At 43.5% G+C, this 13396-nt stretch overlaps 1 protein-coding gene across 3 annotated transcripts in view; it reads left to right on the forward strand.

Moving 5' to 3' along the window:
• Positions 1–13396, forward strand: part of STON2 (stonin 2) — a 99659-nt gene that overhangs the window by 45343 nt on the left and 40920 nt on the right. Inside the window, exon 2 of one of the 3 annotated variants that reach the window (XM_060262021.1) lies at positions 8989–9160. The exons of the other annotated variants lie outside the window; for them this stretch is intronic. Coding sequence (XP_060118004.1) covers positions 9061–9160 — 100 coding nt within the window. The 5' untranslated portion in view covers positions 8989–9060. The remainder of the gene's footprint in view (positions 1–8988; positions 9161–13396) is intronic. 3 annotated transcript variants of the gene reach the window in all.

Below are 13396 nucleotides of genomic sequence, written 5' to 3' on the forward strand. Positions count from 1 at the left end.
TTCCAGCATGAGCTTCTGTGAATTAAAGCTGACTTCAGCAGCTGCATGAGGTGTACATTGCTCAGGCTTAACTTCCCGGTGTGGAAATAGTCCTTGTGCATCTGTTGAAGTGAGCTCTGACTCACAAAAGCTTATGCTGGAATAAATGTTGTTAGTTGTTGAAGGGCCAGCAGGCTCTTGTTTATTCACAGGATAATCATATCCTGTCCTGATACGGCTGATTTTAAGAGACAGCCTTTCCCTGTTAAAAGATGTGGTAGTCTTTTGAGGTAGTCTTTTAAAAATAAAAAGCTATCCAGTCTACTGCCGCCTCTTCCCACCCACTGTCTTCAGGAAGTACCCACACACACACACACACACACACACAAAGTTAACTCTGAAACCCCCAGGGTATTCCTATGCTGCCTTGTTTCCTTCTTATCTGTTTGGGTGTTCCTTGTTTGATTTAAAAAGTCACCTGCCTTATTTACATCTTCTATTATGCTCTGCCCACACCACACAAGCAGGGCCTACTGACAAGCAAAGCAAATGGCCATGAGTCCTGCTCAAGCATGCATAATACATACTTCCTCGCACCACTCCCACAAGCAGCCTCGCACACACACTCGGCAACTCAAAAGGGAGCCTTTGCTCAGCAGTCATTCTGAAAGGACTGGCTAAACTGACAGGCGCAAAGTACCTGCTCTCGGGGGTGAGTGTCACCAAGCTGACTGGCTCGCTTTGATTTCAACGGAAGAGGGAGACTGGCAGGATTGAGGCGTACTGTGGGAGGAGAGGGAAAACCAGAAGTCATTGGGGGAAGGAACAGAGTGGGGAAATGCCTTGCTGATGGCACTTGAAGCTGCAAAGCCCTAAGTGTAATCCGAGAGCGCTGAGGTGTGTGGAGGGAAGGCTGCTTTTTTCTAGAGACTGAGCTAGGATCCTCCAAGGATGAGGCAAGGCTGCTCTTTGAGCTGCTTGGGAAGACAAACAAAACTTTTTGGTATAGCTTTTTGACAAGTGATTTTTGAATACAGAATGAATTCAGGGGACAGTGGCTTGATTACCCAGGACCACCTGATGGAGAAGCATTGATGCTCTTAGGATATGTGTTAGCAGGAAGGGGAGGCTGGAATATGGAGCTCGGATGTCTGTTGAGCAGGATTTGTTCACTCCTTTTAAAAGAGAAAGACTGGAGGCAAAAACTGGGCAGTCTGTTTTTCAAGCTGGACTCGTATAGCTGTGGTTTTAGAATATTGTTTTATTATATTTATGTTGTGACTCACCCTGAACCCACTTTCAGGGGAAGGTAGGATATAAATAAATAAATGCAAAACATCAATGAACCTGATTGCAAGTGAGTGTGCATGCCTTGTTCCCTCCAAAGGAGAATTAAACATCTAGTGCTGTTTTCCAAATTGTGTTCAGATCTCTTTTGACATTTTCTCATGTCTGTAATTCAGACAGAAAGCTCACTTTATAGGTGTAAGGAACTGATTTGGATCACTGCTTTTGAAAATTGTCTCGAAAAGCTTTGCTGTAATATTCAAACCCGGAGTTGTAAGTAGGCAAGCGAAGGATTCCGTTTAATACAGAGACTGCATTGTAAAAAGATGTGACATCTGACTTTTTGTGTTTGTTCAAAACTCATTGCCTCAATGAAAACCTTTGGAAGCTGTGCCCTCCATGAGCTAAGCAGGTCCATTGGAGGCAAGTCCATGAGAATTGATAGAGGATGTTAATTTGCTGCTGGCTTCGTTTTTAAAAAGTAGGGTTTTGTTATTTTTAAACAAGGGTTTGAACACCAACCTGATTACCATTAAAAACATGGAAGTTCTGGCAGTGTATTTCAAGACAGCCTAAGGAAATTAATATTGTAATTTTTAAAAATAAAAATGGCATTACTTCTTTGGAAAATTCTGTTTTGATTGCATTTTTTAAACAGAGCAATTTATACAGAAACAGCAGTAAGTATGTGTAAGCCTGGCATTAAACTTATTTTCCACATTGGTTTCCTTATCGTTTCTCTCTTCTGGACTGTTTTCTCGGTTGCCAGATTAATAATGCCATCTGTAACTCCATCATTATTCTTAACTTAAAAATTATGTAACCTTACTGAAATGAATTGTGAGGTTCCTTTTCATTGCTTGGAGCAGTTTTTTTTAAAAAAAAAAATCTCAGTATTTCAAACCAGAATAGGACTTGGTCTTTAGTCAATTGTAGCAAAAACAAAAGTTCTGCCACACCTTAAAGACTAATACATTTATTGGGCTTTCATAAATTGTTCTGTTTGCATGTATTCAGTTATATATTCAGTTTGTTGCCTACAAAAGCTAATGCTGCAATAAGTGTTTTGTGAATAGTTGTTTTTAATCTCTAAGGTGCTTTAGGATTCTTGGAAAGTATGCATTATGCCTATCTCCCAAGAGAGAGAAATCAAGATATGTATATGGTGTATTGTATCTGCCTTAAGTGCTTATTATGTGTAGTAGCTTGTAGAAAACAACAGTGGCATTCTGTCCAAAAACTTGTAAAACTATAACCTGCTTCAGAGCATGGGCAAACTGCATTTGTTATCAGGTAAGCATAACACCTTAAGAACCCCATGGCGCAGAGTGGTAAAGTTGCAGTACTGCAGTCCAAGCTCTGCTCATGACCTGAGTTTGACCCCTGCCGGAGCTGGGTTCAGGTAGCCGGCTCATGGTTGACTCAGCCTCCAATCCTTCCAAGGTCGGTAAAATGAGTACCCAGCTTGCTGGGGGTAACGTGTAAATGACTGGGGAAGGCAATGGCAAACCACCCCGTAAAAAGTCTGCCGTGAAAACGTTGTGAAATCAACATCACCCCAGAGTCAGAAACGACTGGTGCTTGCACAGGGGACCTTTCCTTTACCTTTTACCTTTAAGCATAACCCATCCATGGCCAGTTATGAGGCAGGGCTTCCATGTCAACAGATAGCTTCTAGGCAAGCTTTTTGTGGAGAATTGCTCCCCCAAGTTCCTTCCACAATGTGAAATGATAATGGGAGTAGAAGAGTTAAATTACTGCCTTTGTATATAAGACATGTGCATATGGTGGGAATGATGTTCTGGAAAAGTAGCATAGAAACTAAGAAAAGTTATAGTGTATAGCTACAACTTTTATCTGAGAAATTGGATTTAGCTACAGTGATGAGATTGCCGGATACAAGTTGGGAAATCCCAGGGGTTGTTTTGTAGAAAAATAGGCGGTGGAGCTAATTAGCATAACTCATTAGCATATGCCACCCACCCATCCCCAAAAAAACCTGATGCAAGAAAGGAGACACCTCCCCACCCCCCACCCCCAAGCGAGTGAGGCATGCTTGGGCTGGCTGGAGATTCAGCCAGCTCTAGCAGGCCTCGCTTGCCTGAGGTTCTCTTGGGGCACCCCGCCCCCCATCAAAAGCCCAGCAAACCACCAGCCACCCAAAATTACATAAGAAGTGGAGAAAGGGTGGTGCGGGCTTTTCCAGGGGGTGATGAGAGCTGCTGGGGGCGTGGCAAAGCCCCTGGTGGCTGCCTGCTCTCCTAATCCAGGGATTTTTATGCTGCTGCACCTTCTATTCAATGGACAAGGTAGGTGGGGAGGAAGAGAGGGAATCCTCAGAAAGGTTCAGGAGCTGTGTTCCTGTGAGCTCCTGCTGAATCTGAGGCCTGGGAAATCCCTGGAGACTTGGGTTTGGAGGCTGGGGAGGGTGAGTCTGGGAAGGGGAGAAAGCTCAGAGAAGTATGAAGCCACAGTGTTCACCCTCCAAAGCAAATGTTTTTCTCTGGGGAACCCAATATCTAGAATTCTGGGAAATTGCCAGCTCCACCTGGAGGCTGACTACCCTGTTTTGGTCATCATCTTCAGAATACTGTAGTGTTTTCTGTGCATTACAGTAATTTGGAAACGTCAGTTAGTCCAGGATGTAGCAACAAGGCTGCTAGCTAGGATTTATAGGAGGCTTATAAATCTGGTGCTTAAAAATCCGTAGCGGCTGTCTATTTCCAGTTCTAAATTATGGTGCTGTTTTAATTTATAAAATATTACTTTGCTTTGGATTAGGGTTGGTTTTTGTCTATGTGTTTTTAGGGGTTTTTTGCTGTTTCATTTTATTGGTTTATTAGTCCTGGTTAGCTTGTATTTTAGAGCTTAATGTTGCTTTATACGCATATATTTGATTATTTGTATGTACACGCTGCCTAGGTCTCTATTAAAGAGGTGATGCACAAAAATATTAACATTGTATGTAGGTACATGTATAAACTATTGTCATATTATGATTGCAGTCATAGGGTGACATAGGGTAACAGTTCCATGATTTACATGTATAAGTAGTCTTAATTATGCTGCTGCTACAATCCAGCTTTTACACTGCTCTCCACCCCTAAAACAACACTGAAGCATTCCTATAAAGAACAGAGGGCCGACCATTTCTAGATTAAAGTTTTAGAGTTAGAGGGATTAATAAAAATACCTGGGAATACTGTTTTTATTTCACATAGATAAATGATTGGGCAGAATGTCAGCCATGAGATGTGGACCGTGTTCTGGGATATTATCTGCCTCTCCCCCCACTCCATTTTCTGTCATCATTATCATTCAAGAGAAAGCAAGCCTTGGTTCATGTGGTTTTCAAAGAAGATGATACTCTTACTCCAACCCTCTTGTCTCTGGATTTTTTTTTTTCATGTCAAGCCTTATTTTAGATCCCAATATCTGGATTCTGCTGGCCTTTTTGGTTATCTTATTGCTTATCAAGAGTTTTTAAAGAGATTTAAGAGAGCCAGTTTGGTGTAGTGGTTCTGTACATGGACTCTAATCTGGGAGAACCAGGTTTGATTCCCTGTTCTTCCACATACAGTAGCTGGGTGATCTTGGGCAAGCTACAATTCTTGTAAAGCTGTTCTCTCAAGAGCAGTTCTTTGAGAGCTCTCTCATCCCCACCTACCTCACAGGGTTTCTGTTGTGGGGAGAGGAAGGGAAGGAGATTGTAAACCACTCTGAAACTCTTCAGTGAAGGGTGGGATATAAATCCAATCTCCTCCTCTTATTCTTTCTTTTTTTTTCTTTCTTATTCCACCACCTCCTCCTCCTCCACCACCTCTAAAAGTGCAAATGAATGAAACAGCATGATAGGTACCCACTGAATCATGAAAATTAACCAAATAAGAACTTTTTGGTTGCTCTTTCTAGGGGAAAGGATTCCTTGAGGGTGTGGCAGTGGCAACTTGGTCCTGTCAGGGCAAGTAGCTTTGAGAGTTCAGCTGGCTGGCATTTGGTTAGATACAAGACCTAATTAACAACATCCAGAAATCACACTGTCTTCCTGCAGGAATGCTCCCATACTGTTTCATACCACAGTAAACTAGGGAATATTGTGCTCTGTGTGGAACTATCCTTGAAAACTGTTCAGAAGCTGCAGTTGGTGCAGAATTGGGTGGGTCACCTGTTAGAGCCCACCAGTGGCAGGACTTTACTTCCATTGTGGACCAGCTTCACTGATCCTGTATGCTTCTGGGTCCAGTTCAAGGAGCTGATTCAGTTTATTAGGGCATTTTTATGCTGTGATTCTTCCCAAAGTCATCCCAAGTACCTTACAGAGAGTTTCAGAACAGCTAGCCCCATGGGAACTGTTTTGTTGTCATTGTCTCCTTTGCAGATTAAGTAAATTAACTGTCTGTGGAGATGGTCTGTGGAAGAGGAAGACAGGTTTTTTTTTCAGGCGATATAGTTAGGGCAGGGACTAAACACTCTGCCTCTACCCATTTGTTGCCCTAGCTGCATGGAGTTCTTTATGGAGACATGATTCCTAGGATAATTCTTAAGAGGTCCCCATGATAGAAAGAAATCTGGGCCACAGTGAGACAGCCACAAAGTGTGTACATGCCTTTTGTCATCCTATATATAGATAAATTATATAAGCTGCTTTGTCATCTACCCTCTCTTTTGCTGAGCTGTGTGTTTCTCAAAGAGCAACCCCACCCACCAGTCCCAGGACAGATGAGGATTGGACCACTAGGGAAGCTGCTAGACAGTGGCTGTTGCTAGGCAACCAAGCTTAGTTCTATCAGTAAAAGGCAGGGGGAAGGCCCTTTCCAAGCCTAACTTGGCCTTTGAGGAAGAACTCATTGGGGCCAATCCTCACTAGGGTTCCCAATTACAGGTTGATGGGAAATTGCTGGAGATTTTGTGGTGAAGTCTCGGGAAGCCAGAGTTTGGGGGAGGGAGAGACCTCAGCTGAATATAATGCCATAGAGTCCGCTCTCCAAAGCAGTTATTTTCTCCAGGGAAAGAGAGATCTGTTGTCTGGAGTTCAGTTGTGATCCCAGGAGATCTTCAGGCTCCACCTGGAGGTTGGCTACGCTAGGTCTAGCTGCTTGCTACTGTTCAGCAGCAGCCCCCCTATGACACCTAGCATGGCATGCCAGTTAACACTTCAGAGCAGGGTCTGCCAGATCCAGGTACTTGCTGTGGAAGCTGACTGTGTGATTTTGGACCAATCACAGACTTTCAGCCTAACCTACCTCACAGGGTTGTTATGCAGATCAAATTATGTAAGCTGCTTTGGTCCTCACTGCAGAAAAAGACTGTACTTTTCCTAGGTAGAGGCTGCAGGGAGGGGGGACGAGATGGAAAGGTAAAGTCAGGTCAGTTCCCCTAAAGAAAATGGCTGCCTTGAGGCACATACTCTATGGTGTACCATTACAAAACCATGCCAGGCCAAAAAACCCAGATCATCCCACAAGCTCACGCTGATACTAAATGCCACATGGCTGAATATGACAGGAAAAGGCAGCAACAATGCACTGCAAACAAAAGGAATGCTGAGCTTCAGTGTCTGTGTAACCATCATCATGCCCCCCCCCCCCCATTATTTGTCCTTATCGCCATTCTGAGCCTCTTTCAGGGCTTTGAGCCACCACAGTAATGGGGACACACACAAACATGTGGGGGTGGGGAGAGGCCAGCATCTGTTTCAGTTGTGGGCTAGGTGGAAAGATGGCAAGGGTGGGAGGATGAGTGGATGTCAAGGGTTGGAATGAGTGAGAAGACAGCAGGAGGGGGAGGGGGAGGTGAGTGAAGGCCAAGGGTTAGTAGGAAGACAGCAAGGGTGGAAGGGTGAGTGAATGCTAAGGGGTGGGGGGGGAGACAGCAAGCATGGGGGGTAAGTGAAGGCCAAGGGTTGGTGTGAAGAAAGCAAGGATGGCAGTGAGTGAATGTCATGGGTGAGAGAGTAGTTGAGTGCCAAGGATGTGGGGGTAGTTGAGAGGAAGAGGTGAGTGGAGGTGGGTGGGTGGACACCATTGTATTTTTCTTCCCAATGGGTCTTATTCTTCATTCCAGAATAATTCAATATAGTTCATTAAGTGACACTGTCACCCTTTTGTTTTTCCATGTGGAAATACACAAAGCATTCCTTAAATCCACATAGAGCAGAACATCTCTAGAAGGCAAAACAGGTCTTATGTTGACTACCTTTTCAGAACTTAGCATTTTTTCCTCATTGGGGTAGCCTGCTAAGGAGTACGATTTAAAACAGAAAGAAACCCATCTTTCTCAAGCACCACACAATGTTAAGAGATTTCAGATGCAGAAAAAGGTTTGTTTCATCTCTCTTTCCATGTCTCTTTTACAGCCATTTCATTGCCTAAAGGGTCCAGTTGTAGCCAGACACACAAGGATTCAAATATTCTCAGGAATGCTGATCTAACAACTTTTCTGTCTTGACTTGAAAAGTTGGAACTTTTACAACAAAGGCTTGTCCAGGCTTCCAAAACTTCAGAATCTGCAAACTGAATGAAAAGGATTATACAAAGCAGAATACATTTGTGATCTATTATACTGTAACAGCATTTAGAAATGACACATTCCAGACTGGAACGTGTTCTAAGCATTAATTATGGGGAAAGTAAAATCCCTTCGGCTACCTGGTTTAGCCTCAAGAATGTCAGCTGAAGTCAAAAAGCTTCATAGAGAGTGCCTTTTAAATAATGTGTAGATTACAGCTGTAGCCCCCCTTGCAAGAATGTCAGCTGAAGTCAAAAAGCTTCAGTACAGAATGCCTTTTAAATAATGCATATATTACAGCTGTGTAGCCCCTTTTGCAAACATTTAAACTGGATTTAGTCTGAAGTAAAATAGAAACAGAACATCTCAGGCATAATCCTTCAAAAAACAGTCATAACGAAGGCGAAAATCCCATGTACATTGATTTGCAAGTCCACTGAACCACGGTGGGGCTTATATGTGGTAAAAGGGTGTGCTGTAAGGGTGCACTTCTATCTCAAGAATCCCTCTTAATTCAGTTTTTTAAATTTATTTATTCGGCTTATATTCTGCCCTCCCCTCCCCGCTGAAGCAGGCTCAGGGTGGCTTACATTTTCATTAAAAAAATTACATAAAAAACAGTAGTCGATATAAACTGCAAACATAACATATAAAAATACAAGAATATATAAAAACATAAAACAGTATCAGGTGCTATATAGGTCTTAAATTTAAGGTGTATTTAGTGATGGCAGATAGCTGCCAATTCATTTTGTTTCAGATTTTGTTGTTTTTGTTTAACCTTACCAGGATCAAAATGTGGAGACTATGTGGAAAATCAAAATCCACGTAAGAGTCTTTTTTTTCCTGACGTACACATTGCAGCAGAATGAGATGGTCAAATCCTGAGGTGATAGAGCAGAATGAACCAGAGTAGGAGAGAAATACCACTCTTGAATACTATCGAATGTAAAGGCTTTGTGCAAATGTTTTTTTTAAAAAAACACACCCTAATACACCAAAGGAGAGATTCTATCCTGTGGTTGTTTTGTTCTTGCTGGGAGATTTTTCCATGTTGGAGAATTGAAAAAATGTGATTCTCCAGTTGCAATCTGAAATGATAAAGTCAGTTCTCCCGCAGCTAACTCATTGTTGTGACAGGTGCGGACAAGGTCTCAGACCTGAATTTTATTCTCTTTTTGCTAAGTAGACTAATGTCCTCCTCTCCTTGTTCAGAATTCTCAGGAACGACTGGAGGTGTGTGTGTGTGTGTCCCATCTGCAGTGCGAACAGCTGTCGAGGCAGGAGATGCTTCAGCACCTGACAGGCTTACTACTTCATGCATTCTCCAGAAGCAAAAAGGAGGAGGTGCAACAGCCTCACACCAACTTCTTCTCAGGAGTTGTGGGTAGGATTGCCAACACCCAGAAAGGCACAAATCTGTTAAATAGTGGGGCCAGTTTTGGGGGGGGGGGGTGTCAAAGGATGGAGCCCCGTGTTCAGGAACAGTATGAAGAGGTCGAAGGGTAGAGCCGACAGAAAATACTAATTCAGCCAAGGGGCTCAGCCCTTTCTCCCTCCCTCCCCCTCTTTCTGGTTGCCTTTTCAGCTTCTCCTTGACAAAGACAGCTGCAGCGTTTAGAGAAGCTGCTTTTGAACTCGGGCTGAAAATAAATATTAAAATTGCCTGGAAGCCTAGAACTGCAAAGGTCCTACAGGCTTCACAGGCACAGCACAACGAAATTTTTGTGCGTTAAAACCCAGACTCTCTTCTATTACCTCCATCACATGACAGGAAGAAAAATAAAAATTTATGTGGCAGCCAGCTAGGAGAGGGGGAAAAAAGTGGTGACGCCTGTGGGAATCTGGTTGGCTGGCAGGCAGTTGTTGAGGAATACAGCTTGAAGCAGGACAGCAACCACAGCTTGGCTTCCTTTTGTCAGAATTACACTGAAGCAGGCTGGCACTAAGACCACAAGAGCACCCTTTGAACGTGACATGTTCCTCCTGGATTTTTAGTGGTGTTTCAGGGGACCCCACAAGCAGATATTTTATCATCTTTTCCTAGTGTTGTATATCTGTGTCTTTGCTTCTCTGTTCTTTTCCCCCTCCAGTTCATGAAAGTGCTAACAGCTCGGTGCTGCTTCATTACTAGAGCCTGGCTCTAGTAATGGGTTTGCGGAATTGATGGGTTTGCGGAACATGCAGCCATTCTGCCACGGAATCAAGTTTTGCTCGGCTGCTATAGCAACAGGTTGAGGGTGAACCCCCCCACCCCAATTTGTTCAGAAGAGCCTGCTTTGCAGACAGCTCTGTTGTCTGCAGTTTAGTGTATGTGTGTGCGTGGGGTCAATTATGCATTGTCATCCTCCAGATAAAAGAGCTAATGCAAAAGAGAGGCTTGAAAGAGAACAGGGAGGGGGGATTCCAAGAAAAGGGGATGGAAGAGCTTCCCTAATGTATGCCTTTAAGTCCACTCTTCTCACTGAAGACAGATTACAAAATATGATAACGATTTAATTGGCTGGGTTATTTAGCTGTATGGGGCTCAATTGCAGACTTCCCCTTTAAGGCCCAATTTATTTGTGCCCCCTGTAGCAGGCAGTTCCAAAGCATGCATCCCATGGAGTCCTAACTGTTTCAGCTACAACAGTGCAACTCTTTTTGGAGATTATGTTATACATTATAATGTGGAGGTAGTTCAGTGGTTAGTGTGTTGCGCTAGGACTGTAGGGACTCCAGTTCCATTAGTAGTACGGTAGAATAAAACTTAAGTGCCTGAAGATTCTTGCCGCTAAAAACTAATCAGAAATCATTTGAAACTAAACTGTACAAAAACATGATAGCTAAGGTCTTTTTAGAAAAATAACATCATGGGTTTATAACCTAAAGGTAGGATTGCAACTCAAGAAGCATCTTGCCTCCAATGCTGAAAAGGAAATGACACTTTGTTGTTTGTGGTGTAAAAGAGGGAAGGAAGCATGATTTTCCTGTCCTTTTCCCACCATGCAGTCCCAGGAAAATTATCAAATGTTGTCACATCATAAATTGCTTATTGTTGATCGGGTGATTCTCTCCCAGGCCAGCTTTTGTTTGGCAACTGTAGGCTTAGTGCCTACCTTTCTTTTAAAAAAAGAATCAGTAAACATCCAGCCACCCCACTTCCTTCCAACTGACTGCCCTATAGGAGAAGATGAGTGTGAAATGTTGTAGAGGAAACTGACCTCTTGGCTAATTCCGTTTTGTGAGTTTCTGTGAAGTGACCCCTGGTAACCTCCTGTACTTCAGTGGCTCTGTGTTCTTTGCAAGCCTAGGATACCAAATGAAATCCAAGAGACAGCTAAAAGATAACAGCCCAGTATTGGCTTCTGTTGATTTCCTGTCATTGTGAGCAGTTGGGTTAGCAGCTGAGGCCTTATGATGAAAATCTGTATATCTGGTTGATGTGAATATCTGTAATAGAAGGGTCCCAGTGTAATGCAAGGATGTCCCCTTTGCTCCAGTGATGAAAACTCAATGCGTGATTGCCATTTTTTATTATGAGTGATGCACTGTGAATCTAAATGTTTCTGGCTTGCTCTTGGAGCCTTGAGGTCTGAAATGAAAAGAGAATAGAAACTGCCAGTAAAATACACTGCTGTCAGAATCCCAAGTGTTAAAAGCTCCCCAGAAGGAGAACTGTTGACCACAAATAAGGGCAGCTTGCTTTATTTATTTTATTAGGCTTCTAGTCCACCCTCCCCTGCAAGCAGGCTCAGGGCGGGTTACATCATCATACAAACAGCACAATAAAACCAGTTAAGGCATAATAAACAATTTAAAAGTCAGTATCTCAATTAATACCAGTAGACTACTGTTGATGGAGCAGAGCAGGGCAGGGGGTGGCCAATGCAGTTAGGTTTCCTGTCGTCTCAGCCATAGGCCTTTGTGACCATAGTTTGGATTCTGCCTAAAACTTCTGCATACAGAAGGATTTCTGTCTGCAGAAGTGTGACTTCCCCTCTCCCCAACTCCTGCTGCAGCCCCAAATGCCCCTTGGAATGCTGCCATGGGGAAATGCAGGACACCTGTTCCAGATGCTATGCTGAAATTTTGGTACCTCTAGCTGAAAAAAACAAGGGCCCCCAGCCCCAGATATCCACAGATCAATTCTCCATTATACCCTATGGGAGTCTGTTTCCATAGGGTATAACGGAGTGTCCAGCAGACATCCCCCCCCCCCCACTTTCTGATAATCCTGAAGCAGAGGGAGGGTCTCCAAACTGGGGCATCCCCTGTCTGCAACTGGGGATTGGCAACCCTAGTTTTAACTAACAAGCAGAAGTAATTGAGCAGGGACTCAGCATCATGAGAATACACCAACACACACAAATATCAGAGGGGGAAACAGATTGTTCCATTGTTTTGTCTACAATAAATACTTCTAAGCCTTGAGTACCAAAGTGTTGTCTATGCTGCACTGCTGCTAGTAATACTGCTGGAGGTATGCTTTGTGTGGAGGTTGCTTTTTTTATCTGTCTCCTCGTAAATAAAGAGTACATAACACAAAGCTTACTGGAAATCTTCATGGCCAATGGAGAGAAAGGCAACTATGACATAGAACTAAATCACATTGATAACTAATGTGGTTTAGTGGCTAAAGAGCTAAGTTTGGATGAGGATCAAATCTTCACATAGCCCTGGCTGACTAAATGGTATGAATGTATAGGAGCCCTGAAAATTTTTTTTTAAAAGAATAACAGCCACTTTGCAGGGGTGTGACTAAGGGTCCAGAAGCAGCAGGGGGGGAAGACATACAACCCTTTCAGTACCTGCTGCTCATAATGGCCTCTAACACTTCATTTGGGGAGGGGGCTCTTGATTGGAGGCAATTTGTAATAGGAAAATGGAAGGTTAGGGCAAGGGTTTACATGTCTTCTTCCCTGCCATTTACCCAGCAGACTGGAATATATTATACCCCCTGCCCTCCAATATAGTCATGGTGGAAAATGCAGTTAAGTCACAGCTGACTTATGGCAACCCATAGGGTTTTCATGGTCCTTTTAAGATCATTAATGGCCAAGGACTGATGTACCTCTGGGATTGCCTCTCCTGATATATCCCCAAGAGAGCCTTGCGCTCTGCTGATCGATATGTGCTGGTGGTCCCCAGCTGTCCTCAACCAGGGCCAGGGCCTTCTCTGCCCTGGCCCCAACTTAGTGGAACTCGCTGCCAAATTCCATCCAGACCCTGCAGGAATTACTACCATTCTGCAGGGCCTGTAAGACAGAGATGTTCTGCCAGGTATTTGGCTGAGGACAGCTATGGTTTTCATCTGGCACTCCCCCTTCCACTTCCACTCCCCCCTGTGAGATAGCGACGCCAACAGAGACTTGAGGCCATCTTGCTTTTAGGGAACGGTAATGTTTTTACTGTTTATTTAATTTGGTTTTATCTTGTCTGGAATCATAACTTCTTGTGAGCTGCCCTGAGCCCAGCTACCGGGAAGAGCAGTCAAAAATTCAATTAAATAAATAGGGCAAGAGACACTTAGAGGTGGTTTGCCATTACCTGCTACTGCATAGCCATCCCTGGACCTTCTTTGTGGTCTCCCAAGACTGACCTTGCTTAGTTTTCGAGATCTAAAGAAATCAGTCTAGCTGAG

Source organism: Heteronotia binoei, chromosome 21 (assembly GCF_032191835.1).
Source record: "Heteronotia binoei isolate CCM8104 ecotype False Entrance Well chromosome 21, APGP_CSIRO_Hbin_v1, whole genome shotgun sequence".
Classification (NCBI taxonomy): domain Eukaryota; kingdom Metazoa; phylum Chordata; class Lepidosauria; order Squamata; family Gekkonidae; genus Heteronotia; species Heteronotia binoei.